This window comes from Meleagris gallopavo, chromosome 21 (assembly GCF_905368555.1).
Source record: "Meleagris gallopavo chromosome 21, MGAL_WU_HG_1.1, whole genome shotgun sequence".
In the NCBI taxonomy this organism is placed as follows: domain Eukaryota; kingdom Metazoa; phylum Chordata; class Aves; order Galliformes; family Phasianidae; genus Meleagris; species Meleagris gallopavo.
In genome coordinates this window covers 4,333,647-4,354,961 of record NC_139424.1, presented here as the reverse complement: position 1 = coordinate 4,354,961, position 21,315 = coordinate 4,333,647, and the positions used below count along the sequence as shown (strand labels likewise).

Below are 21,315 nucleotides of genomic sequence, written 5' to 3'. Positions count from 1 at the left end.
TGCACCACCCAAGTTCCAGCAGATGTCACATTAGACGACAGGCGTGGAAGGACGGCTCGCTCTTCCCAGCCCTTTTGCCAAAGCAATTTCCCCAGCAACACCATCTGCGAGGGGCAGCGTCCCCCACGAGCTCTGTGCTACCCTGGAAATGGGAATTCTCATTTCTAGGTTACACAGAGCAGCCCCGGCCCCAAACCCCAAGCTTATTTTGCTCCCCCTGATATTGCGTAGCTCCTTTTGTTGTTTGTCAGCTCTGTAACGACTGTATGCCTCTTCTGCATTGGCATCCTCCCACTAGGCTTTGCTCCATAAAGTCATTGTTGAGCTTGGCAAGGGTGAGATGTGTTTTTATAAATAAACTGCCAGCATTCCATACAGGACTGATTTCCAAAACTAAAATCTCACAGCATAAAAAAAAATATACTGCAAGCTAGATCATAGACAGAGATGGAGGCAGCATGGAGCTGCTCCCAGCCTGACTGCTCCCTCCATGGGAATCACCTCTCACGTTTCTCCCAGCACCTTCTGGGGAGAAATTCATTGTAGCATTTGTGAGATGTGCCCTTTATTTTCAATTTGGCTGCTGGCATGCCAAAAAAGCAAAAGGGAGCTTGTTTACCTTACACTTACCCTGCTGAGCTTTAGGTAGTTGATGAGAAAATGTGCAGTGCTGCAGGATTTAGCAAACAGCTGGTGGCAATGACACGGTTAAACCATCATCTGGCTTTATATCTTTACAGACCATGTCTTCCCAGGGCTCCCACATTAATTTCACTCTCTACACCAACTGAAAACCACAAGTGCCAGGAAACCAGCACCACCCCTTCCCTGTCTGACTTGTAAGACAAAACAGCTGCTGGCAAAGATGTTTTCACGGTCTTAAAAAGCATGTAAGAACACAGGTTGTCTTGCCCCAGCATAGAACAGATCACAAACAAAGCAAACATTCAGCATCACTGCCAGGCTGGGAAGGTGGTGAGAGCTCCAGCAGTTTCTTACTTGAATGCTGCTCTGCTGAGTAATCCAGCTGGTTATGACTGTGCTCTTAGCCTGGGGGAAAAAGCAAGTTTGGAGCTTTAGAAAGTCTTAAATAGAGCTAGAGCTGTTGAGAACTGCTACCCTCAGTGTTAGAAGTGGCGGCTTTCCAAACACCATCACTTGCCCCCAGAGGAATGTGGGCCCATGCCATTCCTGCTGCAGGGCAATTACATTTATAGACTGTACCCCAAGCTAGGAAGCTGGGTCACAGACATTAACAAAACCTATTTTTGTATTTTTCTTAATAAGCTCTGACCAAGATGGCTGGGAGGCCAGTGAGATGGCACAGCTGTGTGCTCCATTATATGGATTATAGATACAGAGCCTAAAAATGTGCAGAGTGCAGAGTGACCCAGCGCAAGGAGTGAGAATCCTCTCTTCAAACCCTGGCTTTAATGCTGAGTTCCAAACATTTACAATGTGCCTACTTGGACATCGTCCACATCCTTCCTCAGAGATTAAACTGCAGCATGTAACACTTGTTTGCCACGTTTCAAAAACAGCAATTAAAATGTAGAGTGATCCATAGCAAGCTACCTTTTTTGTTTGTTTTTTTGAAGCTGTTCCACCTTGTTTTTGGAGCTGTTGCTTGGATGTGACGAGCTCCTGGAGGCACGAGAGCACACTGCCATCTGCCTGCTCCTCGGGAAAGCTGCAGGGCACACCAAAGCAGGCATCACAGCTCAAGCAGAGCAGGACTTCAGTCTCAGGGCAAAATGGGAACAGAGCAGGGGACAGGTCTGTAAATCTGGGACAAAAGGTGTGTAAAGCAAACAAGCGTGCGACCGACTTAACTGCAGGTTTTCAAGTGAAAGCAGCACTTCATTAATGACACTTCACTAAAAACAAGATCCTATTTAGGTCACACCACTGGAAGACAGGGAGCGTGTGAAGAAGGACATACAACTGAAGGAAGTGGGAAACGTAAGATTTCACAAATAAAACAATCAGCATTTATTGTTGTATTACAAAACACTTTGTATTTTGGCAATATTTTACAGTTTATCCTTTTCCTTCTTAGGGCCTGTTGAAGAGGTATGGAAGGGAAGAAAAGAGGAGAAAGTTGAAATCAGGATTAAATTTCCATGTCTCGCATAAAAAAAATCCTCCCAAACTGCCCCAGTCCCTCCCACCAAAATAAAAATCTAGTTTCACTCAGTTCAACTATCTGAAGAGGCCATGGGTGAAGCGGCAGGCAATTTCACTATCCAATGGGTCAAGAAGACAAACAAAACATTCACAGTGGTCTTCAGTATGGTCTGTTACGTTGATCGTTTCTGAAATCATTCCTGAAAGGGAAAGAAAAAGTCACAAGGAATCTCTGAAGCACATAAAAATAGTCCTCTCAGTCAAACGTCTCTACAGCCACTTCTGTGTCGTCTTCTGCTAACAGATACCTTTAACAACAACGCTCACAAAACACACCCAGTAGGCAAACCGACTTACTCACTTCTGAAGCTCTTATCTCTAGTTGGTATTACACAACTAAGCAGGGTAGGATTGCTTACCTTCCTCCCATTTTACCCCCATAGCCTCCTCCTCGATCGCCACCTCTGCCACCACGTCCTCGATACCCCCTTTCTCCTCCATAGCCACCTCTCCCACGGAAATCTGGAGGAAAATGCAAACCAACACCTCCTCAGGTTTTTCAGAAAGCCGAGGACGTCATTAAGAGCTTTTACACTGCAGAGGAGATGCAGCAGCTTTCAGGGATCTTTTCACACACCTCCTCCTGATGGACGTGAATCCTCTGGTCTGGGCTCACCACATTGGTTGCAGGAGTTCCTGCGAGCGAAGTTCATGTTACCACAGGACCTAGGAAGGACAAGGATTTCCCAGACTTAGCTGCTAAGAAACTCAGAGGGCTCACACGAAACACCACCGCCCAATTAAAATGACACTTACGGGTTAGGACAAACCCAATCACCATTTTTGGGTTCCCCACTTCTACCCTGGAAGCCCCCACCTCTTCCATATCCACCTCGTGAACCTGTAGACAAAATTATAATCAGAATAAAGGAGGAGAAGTGTCTAAGACTTATACACGAGAAGCATTTATTAAGGACTGCCAATGGCTTCAAAAACCAAGTGACAGACAGACCTTCCACGTGGAAGAAAAAGTAGGTAGGCAATCTCTGTATTGATATTAATCACTAGGAAAGCCACAGGCAAACAACTGTACCCCTGTAACATTCAGCCTTCAAGAATTACTTTTCTGACGCTGCATTTACTACTAGATACAAGATAACTGAACATTTGGGCAAAATGGCAACGGAAATTTCAGTCACTACCAAATCTCAGCAGAGGTTAATGTATGTGCAGAGCTGAAGTACACATGCTTACATGGACAGATTTGGAACTTAGGAGACATGGAAAAAAAAAACAAGAGAAGTGTGTGGTGGCTAGAAGAATTTGCTCCAACACATATTTATTATAAATTCTTTTTCAGCAATAAAAGGAAACTTGATCGCCTTGAATGGCCAATGGTAATTATATAAACTACCATGTGCATTAATAAATTTCCTTAAAAATGTACAGTGTATAATTGTATCCCCTACATATGGCCTGACTCAGTCACACAACAAAGCAAACCCTGTGTGGATTAATGCCAGGATCCATCTGACAAACCACAGGGACAACACAGCTCGTACTACATCAAAAAGACCAAGAAGTTTTTTCCCCAACTGAGAATTTTTCATCAGCTTCAAAATTTAAGAATGCAAATTTGTTGACAGCCACTAAACAAAACATGCTTCTAGTCAAATGGTAATTTATATCCAGTAGGCTATTGATAAAACTGTATTATGCAGAGAGCCAGGGAAATTAACATCTATTTAATTAAAGGAGTCAGGCATCCAACTGCTTCTCTAAGTCAGCAGCAGATGAATAACTTCCCTTGCTTAATACTATCTGGAAACATCAGAGTAACTGAAGGCTTTGCATTAAAAGCCAGCACTCACTGCTAATTCACATCTGTCTGTGTGGAACCTGTAGATCCTCCAAGTCATCATCACTTCTTTGTAAGGAAGAGTGAGACACAATCTGGAGATTTTCCAGTTGAAAAGGAAAGCACAAGTTCTATGCAGTGCATAAAAGCCTACAGGTCTCAGTTTTACTTGAGTTGGTTCAATACTTCTTACTTACTGCCAGAATCCCAAAGGCTCAAACCCTTTGAGACATCACTGCTACAAAGTCAGTTCTCTTTATAAACTATTGGCAGTTAAAAAGCATTTCACTACACAAAATGAAGGATTTTACAGATTCTCCCACCTCGACGTCCACCACCTCCACCTCCTCTCATGAATTCAGGTCTTCTAGTTGCAAAAGAAACTTTGATAACATTGCCATTGAATTCTTTTCCTGGGTTAAAACAGAGAGAAAAATTAACAGAGCTCCCAACAACACAGCAGCAAGTTCAAGAGAAGTGATGTGCAAATGCAGACGGACTAAAAAGCCTTTAAGATGCAGGCAGCATGGAGTGAATGCCTTAGTTTAGAATCCACCGTTCAAAATGTGAGATGACAAACTCTACTTAACAATTTTTATGTAAACCAAAAGATAAGGCTTTTGCACACTGCAGGAGCCAGTGCAAAAATGAAATACTCCCAAATAAGGGAAGACATGACATTTTAAATACAAGGTCTCTGTTCTTCATAGATGCAAGGTTTACCAGACAGCAAGCAGGGCTATATGGGCACCTAGTATAGTAATATTTGCTTTACTCTCTGAAACAAAAGTAAAATCTTATTTTATCAGCAAAATAGTGTGCCATGACAGATTTCTACATACTATAATTCAAGTCCAAAAACTGAATTTTACGTCAGTGTATTGCTGGGATCTGCTCTTTTCCACTGTTGAGCCCTTAAAAACAAGATGTACAAGATGTTCTCCACAACATACATGCTAAGCAGTTGGCACAACGTTGCCATAGCCCTTGCCAAAATCTGAAAGTGCCACCCACAACACTAATAACAAAAGAAGAGGTAATTAATCTCACGCACCATCAAACCAGTCAATGGCTGCTTTGGCAGAAGGAGGGTCATCAAAAGATACCGTTGCTTCTCCCTTTGGTTTGCCAGTATCCTTATCTGTGTACAGATTTATCATAGGCTTGCCAGTCTTTTTGTTGGTCTGGAAAGAAAGGTTGTGTACTTAGCAAAGGAGAAATACTGGTAGAGTCAGTTCAGAGCATAAGCTGTAGCAGGTAAGTGTCAGTAAAAAAACTGGCAGCTCTCGGAGCTAGCTTGCAGAAAGATGCTTTTGATGGAAAGACACTTAATGGCTGCTCTCTATGAAGTGACGAGGGGCCTGGTTCTCACAAACATTGATGTTAAGAGCAGGAAGCCCTAATTCAGAACTGCAGAAGCAAAAGTAACAGCCATAGGAATACAGAAGCATACTTGCTGAAATATCAAGATGGTACAACAGATATGGAGTTAGTGACAAGGGTTAGAAAGACTAAAAAACTGAAAGAGACACAAAGACAACCTGAATGTCACCAGCTTATTTCAAATAAGCTGTCACTACCCAGATAGAAATATCATCTCTACCTTCTGGGGAGCCACAGCAAGCAGCTGCCTCAGACAATATCCATTACACCTCCAAAACACCAACTCCACATGTTCTCTTCCTCCTTACTAGAGATTTCTCACTTCACATACCTTTATAATGCCTATTTGTTTGAAGTAGTCTGCCACTTGATCTGTTGAAACATCCTCTCCAAGTCCTTGCACAAAGATGGTGTTGTTGTCAGAGTTGTCAGACTCTGAATCTATTAAAAATAAGCCACAGTTACCATCCATCTTCGTGTTAGCAACAAAAGAAATATTTTAAGCTGAAGTCCACTCTTCCCAGTAGCAGATACTTATAGCCCAAGGATAACTTGTGTGAGACAAAAGATGAGAGCATGATACTGAGGTTAATGCCATCAACTTCAGCAGTGCATGCCCAGCTGTTTGCCATGCAGCCAGACATCACACCCTCCCAAGAAATGCATGTTTTAAATAATACAAATTTACAGCAGCAAGAGCAGTCGCTTGGCTCAACCTGATTCATGCTTCATCTGCAAGTTCTTATTTGAGGCAACAAAAATCCACCCAAAAATTCACATGCTCTAAAGGAGAAGACATTTCTCTCAATGAAGACAAGCTGCAGCTAAGTCACCTTTGAGCCATGGGAACTGCAGCCACATCCACGTTTGCAGACATACTTTTAAAAAGCAATGACCTATGAGCAACAATCCAATCCCACCCACTGCTTGTTTTCTTACCAGCGTCTGATCTCTGCCCATAATCTCTCTGACCTATGAAAGAGGTTCAAAAAAAGAAGAAAAAAAAAATAAAAAAAGAGAAAGACTATTTTTAGCAAAACGTTTTCAAGCAACTTTTTTTTTTCTTTTTTTTTTTTTTTTAGAGACAAGAAAATATTTAAAGCATGTATGCAATGCATCTAAGATCTAAAGCATTAACCAGAGATTTAGAGGCATTTAGATTAAAACGTTCAACAGAAGGTGTCTGGACGTTACTGTGCTCTTTAACTTGCAGTGTGTGGCAGTTGCCACACTGATGCTATGCTGGTGTTAGCTTGCAAATGCTGGTTGTCAGATCACCAAGCACTTTACTGAGCAGTTGGTTTTTTCCCCTCTGGTACCTTTCTAGAAGTATTTGCAAGAAACAAAAATAATTAAAAAAAAATAATATAAAAAAATAAAAATCTAGTGAACATCACTGTCTCCACAAATTCTTTCATGCAATTTGACAAAGCAGAAATCTAGCTTACTGCTAAATGGTTGGCTATTAAAACTGACCAACACACCAGCCTCACCAAAACACTACAATGCTTCTACGAGACAGTACCAAGAGATTGGTGGCTTTTAGATTTATAAAGAATTTCCACTGAAACATTTTTGGATACTCGGCACTTACCACCATAATTTTTGAAGCCACCACGGTCACCACCACTGCAGAGGAAAAATTGAAGAAATGATTTCTTCCTCAAGTCTCTATGTGCTGAGCCCAAGGCTCCATCTACAGTTAATGAGAGTTACTGTCTAGCAGCTAAAGCACCATCTCCACGTTCTGCTCTCTGGCCATTCACGTTCAAAGATTTAAACACACGAAAGTGAATCACCTTCCAGGTGATGCACTGGAGAAGAGGAGCCCTGAACAGACATTTAAAAGTAGCCCACAGACATATCTTTGTTTCAATGCTTCCTCCCATCCCACAAGCCAAAATAACTGCTATTAAAAACCAGGTTTTAAAAGAGAACCATTATTTTCATGAAGGTTAATGGGGTTTAATTGCAGATGTAATTGCTGCTTTGGAATAATTGGTACTTCAGTACTTTCCTACGAATAAGAAGAGCTAAAGGTAATTAACCTGTTGTTATGCATTTATATTTTTACATATATTTAAGGTCCCCTCCAGCCTAAGCTGTTTGATGATTCTCCACTGGGGGCAAACAGCAGTAGCAGCCATTCTCTGAGAAGGCTGAGCAGGGACCTGCAGCACTGCTAGCACTTGGCACTACAGAGGGTGTGTGCATGTGAGCTTCAAAAGCAGAGCCTGGCAACTTTTAGTTCATTCATTCTGAAACCTGTGGCACAAAACGCAGACCAGGTTAAGAGATGACACACAGCAAGGTTCAAAGGTTAGAAGGGAGATCTGAAACAGAGTTTTTTAAATGTGTTTGTGCTTGTAGGAACTGGAGATGCAGTATCTTAATACTAACCCAACAATCTAAACCCATGCAGAAAGTAGGTCCACGACCAATACAGCCAATATCAGACATGAGGACTTCACTTGAGATGTCAGGGGAAAAACGTGTGATTCTGAGAAGTGATGGAGCTGGGTACACAAAAAGCACTGGAAGACACCTGACTTTATCATGCACTAACTCTGCACCTTGGGCTGAGTGTTAGGGCAATTCAGAACTTCCCAATCATCGTTAATTGATGTCTGTTGAAATATGCTTTTGCCCACATGTGCTTCAGCCCATTACCTTCTGCTTAGTCCCACCTGCCTGACCCAACCCACACCCACATCTGTTCAGAGGCAGATACCTTTGATGACAGATGAATGGTTCCACTCATTTTCCCCCATTTGTAAGTCCCCAGTTTATAAAGCTGCAGTGTGTTACACTCCTGGGATTGGCAGGCAGAGCTACCCAAGGTGTTCAGGAGTTAAAATGGGAGCTGGCTATGAGGAACTACTTCCAGTCTCACATTTACCCTTCACACTGAGACCAGAAACATAAACCTCAGCCTCAGCAACTGAGCTAGCTCCCAAACTCACATCAGAGAACACATGGAATATTTCATTTTAGCATTCCAGCCTATTGCTTCCTCAGCCTTGCACACAGACCAAACAGACGTGTGGCCAGATGCAGTCTGAGCTTTGACCATCCTACGTTAAGGTCACCAACAGGTTGTCAAGATTCAGCAATGCCACCAACATACATAACAAAATAAAAGAGACTGAGACTGAACTGCGAGCAGCCAGTAAGCACACATTTCATCTGCATGGTGACCAAACTCACTGCTATGAAAAACACATTGTCCTTGTCTTCTGTATTTGGTCACATTTAGACATCACCTACTTGAGTGTGAATGAGGTTCCTCTGAGCACTGCTCACTTCAGCTGGGAATACCTTTAAACTACAGGCTCAGTTACATGGAGAGCACAAGGCCATGCAGACAAGAAATGCACTCAAAACACGCTAAGATATTGGCAGAAGTGAAACTAAATTCAGGAACCCAATTTCAGCCCCCAGCACGCATCTATGTCTCATCAAGAGGGTGGGAGTTACATGTAAGAATGCGTTTTTCCATACAAGAAATAAATGCCTGGTGCACCCATGATGTCACTGACAGATGGCTTTTCTGCTGCCCGTATTTACTGACTCTGCTCATGTTTCTCCAAATTCCATTTAAAGCTGAGCTCAGGCATATGCATTACAAGGTAAATATTAATCTGAACACAAACCACTGTGTTCCAAGAGCCATCCGCATCACGTAGTTTCTTGATATCCCAACAATTCCTACTCACACTAGCTAGCACAGCAATTAAGTTGCATAATTAACTTTTTGCTTATAGTGCAGCAACTTTCAATCTCAAAGAGAAAAAAAAATCTATGCTGAATGGAGTTCTACACTGCACCTGTTTAATTTCAGCAACACAGTGCACGAGCACAGGCAGAGCTTCTCCCATTCAGTGCAGAGTCTAAAAAAGAGGGGCAGTGTGGGTATGGCCACTCAACTGAGTGAAATTCTTCACTCTCAAGACGTGCTGTACCTGCACTCTCACCACAGGAGCTCAAAGATGAGCCTCTACTATTACAGGTTAAAAAAAAAAGGTTCTGCTATCAGCCAAAATATCACTTATTGAGATTATCAGTACTGTAGTACTGTACAGCTCGGTGCTGTACAACTGCACAAGCACAAAAGAAAAATGAGCATTCCCTACAGTACATATTTGGATCATTCTAGTTTTCAGAATAATGATTCATACCTGAATGTTACCAGCTATGTTTTAGAATACTTTATAAAGGATACTCGTAGAAATGAAAGCTCTCACAATTTATAACTGCTAATTTGATTTTACCCCAAATACTCCAGAATTACCTTCTGCACTGCCAGACTGCTGCAGGACGCCCTGCATACAGGTAACATGGGGCCAGCAATAATCCTGCTAGGAAATAAGACTGCAGCCAAAACCACCATTATCACTGTACAGGACAGCACCGTGTCAGCAAGGACACTGTGAGCAGGATGCCTTCATCACCCACCACCACGGAACAGATGAGGCAATGCAGCTGTAAGAACACCAAGCACTGGGCAGTGCTTACTGATGAACAACAAGCTGCAACAAGATCTCCCTGCTTTGCACTGCCAGGAAAGATGAAGGGTTTTTTTTATTAACATCTAACACAAAAGGGATTTATTTGCTACCATCTCAAATCAGTAACGATATTTTTTTCCTCACAGTGTCATGACACAAGAACTAGATGCTGCTAAGACTCATTTACACACTATTTTCTAATCATTATAAAAACCAAAGCCTGCATTATTAGCAGTACAAATATTTCTGCAGACAAGATTGTTAGGTTGGTATTTCCTGATGGCTATGGAATTGAAGCATTAAAACGTGACCAAAGGAAAAACTTAAAGTATTACCTAGCTATTGGAGATGGACTTGACGTTCCTACACAAGCTGCTTTTAGTTAAAATAAAGAAACCCGAGGAAACAAAACCAAAAACTACCCTGACATCCCACATTTCAACAGGATTAAACATGACTTCTTACCTGATCTTCTTTCCCCCCACTGATCATATGGCTTGCTATTTAATTTAACCTTTCATTCTTTTCCAATAAGCACGTGGCTTTGCTAAAACGTGTCAGAAGGAGAATCCCCAGCTATAATTATGCAGAAAGACTGAGGGAGTATTTATGGCACTGCAGTTTCAGAAAAATCTTCACTGCAAGAGGCATTACAGTCTGCATCACTGGATGGAAGCAGACAGACTTCACAATACGCATCCTAACGCCTTCCCACCTCAACACAATTTCCCCCTTCCTCCCATCCACCTTCACTCTTTCCCCTTTTCGGGCTCTGAAGTGCAGTGAATGTACCATTATCCACATGGATGCGCACAGAAAATTTTTCTTACAGTTTGGAAAACTATGGCATGGGGCTTCATCTTCACAGACATCCATTTCTCTTATCTCACAAAGACAGGAGTTTGTTTCAAAGTGATGAAGTGTACCAAACGAATGTTTTTTGAAGCTCACATTCATTTCCCATATTGGAAAGGGCTCAAGTAATTCTTTATTTTATTTTATTTTAAACAGATTATATCAAAGGAGTATGAAAAGCCCTCATTTACATATAAAAATAGGTTTTAAAAAAGTTCACTTCTGGCTATGAATGAGCTCAGAAATTATATAACTAGTTAAGTTCACATTATATAAAAACCTAGCACATTTTAATATTAAGAAACTACTAATATGTTCCTAACTGTGTTACCATGCCTGATTAGGAGAGGTCCATCTATATCAAAACAGCCATAAAGTACATCTGGGACCTCCTCAGAATGAGGAAAACTTTAAATATGGCTTCAAAAGAGATGCTTTAAGAAATAACCAAGTCTTACCACATTGTTGAATTTCTTTCTTTAAACTTTATCAGCTCAAATGAACAGCAGTGCATTATTAAAGTTCTTTATCTGGAGTTTATGCAATAACCCAGAATTCTGCAGACTATTTAAGGGTAAGTGATGTTGGCAAGCAATGCTTCCAAGCTCACTGGAAGCCTCTCTATTCTTACTTTGCATCAGGAAGCATTCTACATACCCCAATCATCAAGAAGGTACATAAAAAAACACGGCCACTCGTGACTGTTTAGTAAGAAACAGCAATGCTATTTGGCCTAATTCAATGAGATCTAAAGCAAAGGTCCCAGTCTCTCAGACCCATGAAGGAAATCATCGACGAGCACAAAATTAAGCATGTGCATATCTTTCCTTGTCAGAAATAGGGTCAAAGGCAATGGAAAGCTACCTTCTCTGTGGATATTTAGAATTTACCTAAAGTAAATGGATTTAGACTGACAGCTAGAGCAATAATAAAAACTATTTCAATGGAAGCTTAAAACTGCAAAAAAAAAAAAAAAAAAAGAAGTTAAACTTTTGATTAAAATTATATTTAGGAAGCTGAAAGATAATTAGCCAACTCTAATATAATGATTTGTCATCAAAGTCACAATACTTCCTTCCCAAAGGGTTAGCTACCTTAGCTATGAAATTTATAGAACTGTCTCAGACCATGGCTGTTGGTTTTCTCATTCAGAAAGGATTTTCACAGGTTTTAAGTATCTTATTTCAAGTGATGGGTTCTGGCAGTTCTTTTAATGCAGCTAATGTAAATAAGATGCAGCTATGTGTCATAACAATCAAACACTTCAGTCTCAATCTGTCTGAATGTGTAAACTTTACCCGAGCAAAATGCATCTCTTTGTAGGGCAGAAGGGATTTTAGAAACCAACTACCTTTCACTTTTCGAAATCTAAATCTATAGGCAAATAATAAAGCAATTTTAAAACAGCTAAATAGTAAGGCCAAAGGGGAAAGAACTGCAGGCACTGGAATGAGATCACTTACCTATATCCAGACATATGACCTCTTCCATCCATGTCATATCCCCCTCTACCTCCTCCCTGTGACCCGCCATATCCTCTATTATCTTCTCCATACCTGCTCTTTTCCCGACGATCATCTGAAGGAAACAAAAAAGACAAAAGATGAGCAAGCTGCAGTTCAAACTCTGGTGCAGTGAAAATTCCTGCTCTACACTTTCTTTTTCTTCAAATCTGCTTTCCAGATACGAATGGCAACTCCTAAATATCCCGCTTCCATTATCTGCTCCAGGAAGTAACAGAGCAAAGTTTGATTTTGCTCCTCTTATCTCCCTCAGCCTCCAGTGCTGTGTGGTATCTTGGAAAGTAAGCACTCTGTACTTCAATTTTAAAATAAACACTACATTTCTCTAACATTAATGACATATCGTCTAAAATACACTTTTCATTCTACTTCCCACACAGCCTTCTCATTTTGCAAAAGAAATCACAGAAGACAGAACAAGGATAACGAGTGTGGGCCCTGCTGCTTGAGCCAAGATTTTGCAGAAAATGGTCTGTCTCAAACTTCTCATTTCCATCTATCTCAGAATTTACAGACGCAGCATGAAGTTGGAATGCAAAGTACAAAAGCTCTTCATGACTCATCCAGACTTTCATACAGGAAAAAGGTGCAAAACAGCTTGGAAGAAAATCCCATCCAGACCTTGTAGGACTCAGTGGACACAAACTGTGCAAGGCTGTCTCCAACGAGTACAACCACAACAATTTGAGGGCCCCAATGTTTTTTCATTCCTGCGTAATGCACCGAAAGTCTTAACATGTAAAACATTCCCCCATAATATCAACATGGAAGAAGAGCTTTAACCATTCATCAAATCAACCGTCCGTGGAAGGAAATCCACCTATTTCACAGTGCTTCCGTTCAATGTTACTAACCAACATTTAATTCAATCTGTTAATTTTACCTTGGCTGTTGTGGCTATAGCTTCCCTTCTGAGACTGGTAGGATTGCTGAGAATGGCCATATGAGCTTTGGTGCTGGTTATAGCCTGACTTTTGGTCATATGAGCTCTGGTGGCCATAGCCCGACTGCTGGTCATATGAGCCCTGGTGGCCATAGCCCGACTGCTGGTCATATGAGCTTGACTGCTGGTCATAAGAGTCTTGGTTTTGTCCATAGCTTGACTGCTGGTCATAAGAACTTTGGTGCTGACCATAGTTTGACTTTTGTTCATAAGAGCCTCTTCCACTTAAAATAAACAGAATTTGTATTAATAGCTAAACGTTCACAGAATAGAGAGCAAAATAATTGCGGAAAATACACAACATTGCTGAAATTCCCTGGTCACAGTCACCTCCCAGTCATTGCTGCCATATTGATATGAAAACACTGTATGTCCCATCTAATCTCTGTTGGGGTATGTCTGACTTTAAGTAAAACCGAGGCAGAAAAATGTACATCGCCATCACCTCCAAGACATCCTCAACCTCCTCCCAAAGAGTGATTATCAGCAGTGCTCCCCTCACACATCCCAGAATAAGGCTGGCTTCCTCCCTTCTCCCCAGTAGCATGACAATAGCTGATACATAGCCTATGACCCACTAAATGCCAAATCCATCTCTATACAGCACAGTGAGAAGATACTCCCTGCTCATGCTGCATTGTGCAGCTGATATTTCCAGCACGCATAAAACCTCAAAACTTTGCATTCACTGAACTGCACCCTGTATATTTCTGGATGTTCTGCCATTTTACCAAGCACTTTTCTAACTCTTGTGATGTCCTCAAACATTCCTGTAATCCTTCCCACTCAAATATCATCTACCCATAGTACCTCACTAACTTTTATCAAAAACTTTCATCAGAATCATCATCTCTTTGATATTATAACTGAGCGTGACCCTACATTCTGAGCAAGAATCATCCATAACTCTTCTCAACTCCACCATTTAATCAAATCTATAACAACCACAATGAAATTTCATCTCTACCATATAACCCAAGGCTACTTACTAATTCACACAAGGTAGAAGCAAAAGCATTTCGAAAAACTAGGTATGCAAGAGAACTATTGTTCCAGTGGGGTTACCTGTCACAGCAAGAAATTACGTACATTTATGAGAAATAAATTGCATCTAGGAAACACTGACTGTTACTCATCCTTTTGTCTTCCCCCTAGGTACTTAGTTGTGGCTTAAATGTATTGTCTGTTGAGTAATTGAAATTAATCACTTTTGTCACCCTTTCTTCTCTTCCTCATCACTTCTCACACCCTTTTTCAGAAGATGAGGCACTACATTTGCCACTCTCCAGTCCTTCTCAATCTTACTTACTCCCCAAAAACCAAACCAACCAAGAAAATCCACAGGAAACAGAAACTTCTACAAGAAGTTTCCACTAGATTTTCAAAAACTCAGCCAATCAATCTCAAACTATCCCATCCAACTCAGTACTTAATTATGTGATCATCCACTCCAAAATTATCATCATTTTTAATATCCCACTTTCTCCTTATTTGTTACAACCATACATAGACAACCAAAACTGAACCATGTACCTGCCTTCCTTTCAGTGACACTCTGAGTGACAGCATCTGAAGTTCAGACAGCTTAAAACCTCACTTGTCTATATTAAGATGTTCTGCAATAATAACTACAAAAACAGAAACCAAGTACAGTTTTGCTGAAGCCTAGATAGTTTTATAAGCTTGCAAAACAAAGTCAGAATTCTTGGACTCTGAACACAAGAATGGAGCTTATTATGTACAGTGCATTTTTAATAGATAACATGACTCTCATTAAAAACTGATGTAAGAAGTAACCTTGGAGTAAATGCACAGAGTTTGCAAATAAGACAATAAAGTATTTTAGCACCAAGCTGCTTTTCAAGTTCTTATGGGGTTGGGCTGAAAGAATACTTTCAAAGCTGTATTATTAACCCTCCTGAAATGAGTACAACTACATCTAACAAATGACATACATTTATGCCAGTGTGAAGCACTGAATCTATGACTGCAGAGTGCATATGGACATTTAAGTCGATTGATGAGAATATAAAAGCATGTTTTCAGAATCCAATTTGGTTGGAAAAATATATATCTCTTAGATGGTATTTCTGAATCCTTTCCTCTTCTTTCCAGCAAGAAAAGACATTCCAAGCCATAGAAGACATCTGCAAATCTAAGAACTGTAAGGTTACTGTAACTTTATGTAAAAAAACAAACAAACATGAGTAGACAGATAACTGACCCAACTTAATCAAAGCACTCTCTACCAAATCCATTATTTGTTGAGGTCACTATTCATAGACTTTCTATAATTTCTCTTCCCCTATACTGTGGCTTCAGGACAACCACAGCCATCCTTCTTATCTAAAGAAATATGCTTTCCCTACTTCCTATTCTTTGAGGCATTGAAAAGGTCTTAAAACTGTGAATTATTAGACATTTGTCATTTGTTTTCTTGTTTTTTTATTTTAACAACCGTAGCACAAAACTTGTTATAGTTCTAGTTAAGAATACACAACTACTAGACAGGACTTTAAACAGGCAATGTCATCTCAGCTTTCTTACCCTCTGGATGACCCTTTCTGCTGCCCCTGGTTGCTGTAAGACTGCTGGTTGTACGAGCTCTGATTCTGATTATCATAACTGGACTCGTCATCATAGCCATGGGAATCCTGTCCGTAACCTTGAAATCGAGGAAGAAATCTTTTAGTAAATATTCACCTTTTAGTTACTGCCAATGAATGTAACAAGATACCCAAACCTGTTTGATTTTGTCCATAGTTCCCATGATAGTTTCCATAGCTCTGTCCGTAGGAGGAATTGTCTCCACTCTGCCCATAACCAGAATATCCCTGTAATTTGGAGCACATATTTAAATGAAACATAAACCCCACAGCAGGTAAGTACAGTTCTCCTTTGCCAGACACAACTGCAAACACCAAGTACAGTTGAGAAGAGATTCCTTCCCAGCCCAGACAGTGCAACCCAGGAACAATCTTTTTCCACCAACTTAAAAAAGCATTTTTCAAGCTTACCTGTGTTTGTCCATAACTTTGATTGCCCTGGTTGCCATAGGATGAATAGCTGTAAGAGAAAAAATGCAGTTAGAAAATATTTATAGCGCCATCCATGTAGGCTGGAAAGTGTTTTGGGTGTTGTTTTGAAAATCCTCCAGATGTAGGCATGTCACAAACACGTCAATAAACGAATGGTTACCGTGGTCAGATGTCAGAGCCATAAGAGCTTATTTTAATGTCTGCTCTGTTTCAAGTGTAAGTTTAAAGCACATGAAAGTTGGGCTTCCTGCTGTTTGGTAAACTACCAAGAAACTCAGATAAATGCAGTATTATCCATGGTTTTTACACTCCTCTAGGAACTCTTTCGTTTTACTGATTAAAGTACCCCCAGCATACAGTTTTTAAATCATAAAATTATTAACAGTTTTCCCAGTTTTTTTGCCTTTTTTAAAAATCCCTATTCTGGGCAAACCAAATAGTTATATGGCCATCACCTGTGTGTCTACAAACTTTGATTAACGTTTCAGGGAACAGCTTAAGGCAGTCATATGAAAAACGTATCTCTACATTCGTGACATTTCAGATTTCCTTATTGTCTTCCCTGGGTGAATATCAGCTTTTTGTCCTGTTTTTTAAGGCTTCTAAATGAAGGCCCATGGCCCCAAGCTTCCTGCAACTGTAATGTGCAGAACGTATCAACACTGTGACTGCAGAATCTTGCTGGGAATCCTAAATGGCCTTTTTGTTTTGCATATTTAATTACTAACAGGAAAAAAAAAGAAAAAAAGAAAAACAAGAAAAAAAAATCCATACCTCTGCTGGCCTCCAGACTGACCGTAACTTCCAGAATCTAGAAAAGAAGGAAGTCATATTGAGGATTTCTAATGGATGTCTTGTTCCTTGACCTGATGTGAAAGGAAGAAGTCTGGGGAGAGGGAGGAAGGTGCAATGCAGTGAACAGGAGGACCACTCTCCCAGTAGAACCAGGCAGCTTCTTCCTCATCCTCAGACAAGAGGTCAGGCTTGCTTAATTAATCCAGCAAAACTAAGTAGGTCAGTCCTACTGAACCCCATTTTAAGGTACCACACGAAGCAAGGAGATGTAAATCAGGGATAAAGAACCACAATGGTTCCCTTATTGATGGTTCCAACCCTGCAAGAACAAAACCATTCACAGACAAGCTGCCCAGATAGGTATAATGAAAATTATTTCCCAGTAATGGAAACATCAGTTATTGTGGAAATTGACTCTTGAAGGACAACTACATTGGATGGGTATTTCAGAATACAACTTCAAGGAAAACAAACAAAACAAAAAAGGAAAATTACACCGTCAACAACATCACTGGAATTGTTTGACTTGTACTAAAGCAGAGCATCTGGTTTATAAAAGCTATGAGTGCTACAACAAGCCTTACTAACTCTAAGAAAGCCTACTAAGCTGGAATTCAGTTCTTACCAGGATGCTCTGTCTTCACATTCATTTAGCTTACCACATTATTACGTCTCGTTAATTGCAGAGATGGGTCTCCCTGGCTAAGAGGGAGGGGAAAGCCCTGTTCCTACAGGCACAAACACAGCACAGCACACCTTGCTCCATCAGCTTCAGACCTTTCCAACGCCGCCCCAACTCTTGCCACTTACACTTGAAATTTCTACCTCCCACCTTGCACCAAACCCCAAACCCTGGTCTCCCTACAGCCTCAGCATTACAGTCCCTCTGGGGAATGCCTTGCAATTCTTCAAGTTACCCCAAGAACTTGTACAAACATCGCAGCACCGTGGGTCTAAAAACAGCTATCAGAATTTCTGCTTTCATCCTCAATTTCTGTTTTCCCCATCTGTTTCTATGTATACAACCTCTACTCCAAGAACTGACTAAAAAGCTGAAACTGAGAGTGAGTTACGGTGCAGAAAAAAATGCCATAAACTATAAACAAACAGCAAACGTACACCAAATCGCTCCGGATCTGTTCATCACACCTCCCTCATCTGGCTATAAATCTGCTCCTGCCAGTACTTACACTTAAACTCAGGCACTCAGCCAAGATCAGGATGTCACCTCAGCTATTCAGACGCAAAGCAAGTGGTTTTAATTGCAAAGCATCTCCACAAGGCAGCAGAAAGCATCACACTGCAGACTGCAAGAGAAACGCTCAGCAGGACCTAACAAGAGCTGCAATATCTGATTTCACGTCTCACAGTGTTTTCATCCAGATGTGACACATTCTCATCATTTTGCACCCCTACGCAAATATTTTGTTGCTTTTTCAGAACAAAAAGCAAATGTTTATTGTTTTTAACAAGGCAAAGGTCACATCTTTTACGTTGTTTCCATTTAAATGATAACAAAGCTTATTGTTTAATGGGCTATAGCATTTTAAAATGATTGTTTCGCTATGAGTTTTGCATATGGTTTGTCTTGGTTTCGGCTGGGATGGAACTGTTTTCTTCAGAGAGCCTACTATGATGCTATGTTTTGGTCTTAGGAGAAAAATGATGCTGATAACACACCAATGTTCATAGCTGCTGCTAAGCAGGGCTGTACAGAGCGACGGCCATTGGAAGCAAAGGGCCCAAAGAGCTGGGAGAAGGGGAAAAAATTGGGAGAGCTGACTGAAACTGGCCAAAGGTGTATTCCATCCCATGACATCAAGGAGAAGGAGTCTGGAAGAGGGTGGGAGTTCATCTCACTCTCTTTTGTTGATGGGGGACCAGCTGGGCACAACTGCTTGCGTCTCACTTGTTATATACATTTATATCTATATTTGTCATAATTATTATTCTTTTCTTTTTCTCTATCTTCTCTCTATCTTAGTAAATAGCTTTATCTGAATCCACAAATCCTACTTTGTTGTTCTCCATTCTCTCCCCCATCCCACTGGAAAAGGGGGGAGTGAGTAAATGACCACGTGGTGCTCAGTCACCTGTCAGGTTACACCACAACAACGTAATTCTGTCAATTAAATAAAAGAATATCAATGGTTGTTACAGAAAGAATTCTTGAGCGAGGATGTAATTACCTATAAGCACAAGAACTACATTTGACCCCCGTTTCTCCCTCAGAAACTTCTGCCAAGCCACAACAATTTGGGAAAAGACTAAAAGCAACCAGATAAGGAGCCTGTAAAATATGAACATCTCGAATCAGAGGAATTTCCTTTATTTATACATTTTTTCTCTGTGCTGATTACCCCTTCTTGGACTGCTTAGTCTACAGCCTTCTGATTGATTTCCTTCGGTGGGCTCAGAGGGATGCGAGTTTTTGGAAACAACAGAGTTAATTCTGCAAAATCCTGGATGTGCAGGGACTTCTTCTGAATGCAGAAACAGCTAATGGAAAAATTCCCTGTAAGTGAAGTGGGATGTAGCTTACAGTACTGCTCTGGAGCCACCTCTTAAAAAAGAATATGCAGTGCATGCCTCAGAACTGAAGTTGTTCTATGAGGTGATTTCACATAAAGAAGCAGCAGCTTGTACAGCATCCTCAAGAGAAAAAGAATCTCACCACGGAGTAACGAGGAGACATGTCAGGTGCTTGGCTGGTACCTACCTGAGGTCTGGAAGAAAGGGTGCTTAGTTCACTGCCAAACTTCATTCATTTGGCAGAAGAATCTGTGGTCTGATTTCACACTGCAGTACCTTTGGATGTGTTTTCTTCTCATTGCAAAGTGCTGCTCCTTGCACTGGGAGCCCTTTGGCACACCTTGCCTGGTTTTTCTTACTCTGACATTCACATACATGCCAGCAGACTACACTACAACAGCTCAATCCTGATAACTAAGGGCTAGGGGCATTCCTCACCCTGTGCAGGAGGACAGAAAGGAATGCTCCCTCCCCAGGGCTTCTGCTGCTAGGATCAAAATGGGACCTCATGTCCAACAAGGTGAAGAAGTGGCACCACAGTCTGCTGGCAGAAGCCTCGGGGAAAGCTGGGGGGCATGGGCAGCAGTTATGCAGCACAAGCTGGGGGAGGGCAGGAAGGCACAGCCCATGCTGGTGGGGGCACAGCCCAAGAGGAGGGTTGCACCCCATGCTGCATGATGCTCAGCAACAAGAGATGGGGCAAATCCCATTCTGTCGCGTGCATAATCCAAAGGGGGGGGAGGGGTAGGAAGAGGATATCCCATGAATGGAAGGGACAAGACCCAAAGGGAGAGAGTGTCACGTCCTATCCTGGAGGTGCATGATTCAAGGGGGGGGGTCACATCCCATGTTCAGAAGGGGCAAGATCCGAAACAAGAGGAACCAAATCCCATGCCGGGGGAGCACAATCTGGGGTTATGGGGATCACATCCCATGCTGGGGGTGCACAATCTGGGGTTATGGGGATCACATCCCATGCTGGGGGTGCACAATCTGGGGCTATGGGGATCACATCCCATGCTGGGGGTGCACAATCTGGGGTTATGGGGATCACATCCCATGCTGGGGGTGCACAATCTGGGGTTGGGGGATCACATCCCATGCTGGGGGTGCACAATCTGGGGTTGGGGGATCACATCCCATGCTGGGGGTACGCGATTCAAGGGGGACAGCTCACATCAGCCTGGAGGTGGGCTGCACAATCCAAAGTGGGGCCCCACACCGAGGGCAGACCCCTGCCCAGGGGGCGTGGCCGCACAGACCCCACCCCCCAAAGGAAAAGGGGGCGTGGCCTGGCCTGCCCGCAGCTGGGGTCTCTCGGGAGGGGGCGCGGCCTCGGCGGAGGGGGCGTGGCCTCGGCCGCCATTAGGGGGGCGTGGTCCCCTCCCCCTCCCCGTCGGCGGAGCCGCGCGCGGCGGGTGGTGCGTGCGTGGAGGGGGGGCGTCCCGTTCCCTGCCCCCCAGCGCGGCCTCCTCCTCCAGCGCCCGCCCGCACCGCCCCAACGTGGGGAAAAGCTGCCGTCCCTTCCCCGCGCCGCGCGCTCGGGAGCACCTACCCGAAGCCATGGCCGCTGCCGGGCGTTGCGCTGAGGGACGGGAGCGAGCGGCGGGAGCGAGCAACGAAGTTAGCCGGGACCGAGCGCAGCGCCGGCCGCGCGCACAGTGAGGCACCCGCAGCTCGCGCAGACTGCGGGGCCCGGCAGCCAATCAGCGAGCGCGGCGTGTTCCATTCGCGCGGCGGCGCGGGGGGGGAG

General features: G+C 42.4%; 1 protein-coding gene across 1 annotated transcript; it reads right to left on the bottom strand.

The window, feature by feature from the left end:
- Positions 1–1,968: 1,968 nt before the first annotated feature.
- TAF15 (TATA-box binding protein associated factor 15) lies at positions 1,969–21,284 on the bottom strand. Its single transcript, XM_085240677.1, has 16 exons — positions 21,118–21,284; positions 17,010–17,046; positions 16,215–16,263; positions 15,941–16,031; positions 15,745–15,862; positions 13,138–13,421; positions 12,195–12,309; positions 6,963–6,997; positions 6,308–6,340; positions 5,700–5,809; positions 5,040–5,169; positions 4,309–4,398; positions 2,944–3,028; positions 2,765–2,853; positions 2,547–2,649; positions 1,969–2,327 (listed from the first exon to the last, which is right to left on the bottom strand). Exons 1-16 carry the CDS (start codon positions 21,125–21,127, stop codon positions 2,288–2,290), a joined length of 1,419 nt encoding a protein of 472 aa, XP_085096803.1. The 5' UTR covers positions 21,128–21,284; the 3' UTR covers positions 1,969–2,287.
- Positions 21,285–21,315: the final 31 nt, after the last annotated feature.

What these genes read in the sequence shown, in the direction of transcription:
- TAF15 (XM_085240677.1), bottom strand. An exon ending in CAGTCTGGAGGCCAGCAGAG is followed by an intron (nt 16,264 to 17,009) that starts GTATGGATTTTT and finishes TTTCTCTTACAG; the next exon opens with CTATTCATCCTATGGCAACC. An exon ending in GATTGGGTTTGTCCTAACCC is followed by an intron (nt 2,854 to 2,943) that starts GTAAGTGTCATT and finishes TGTCCTTCCTAG; the next exon opens with GTCCTGTGGTAACATGAACT.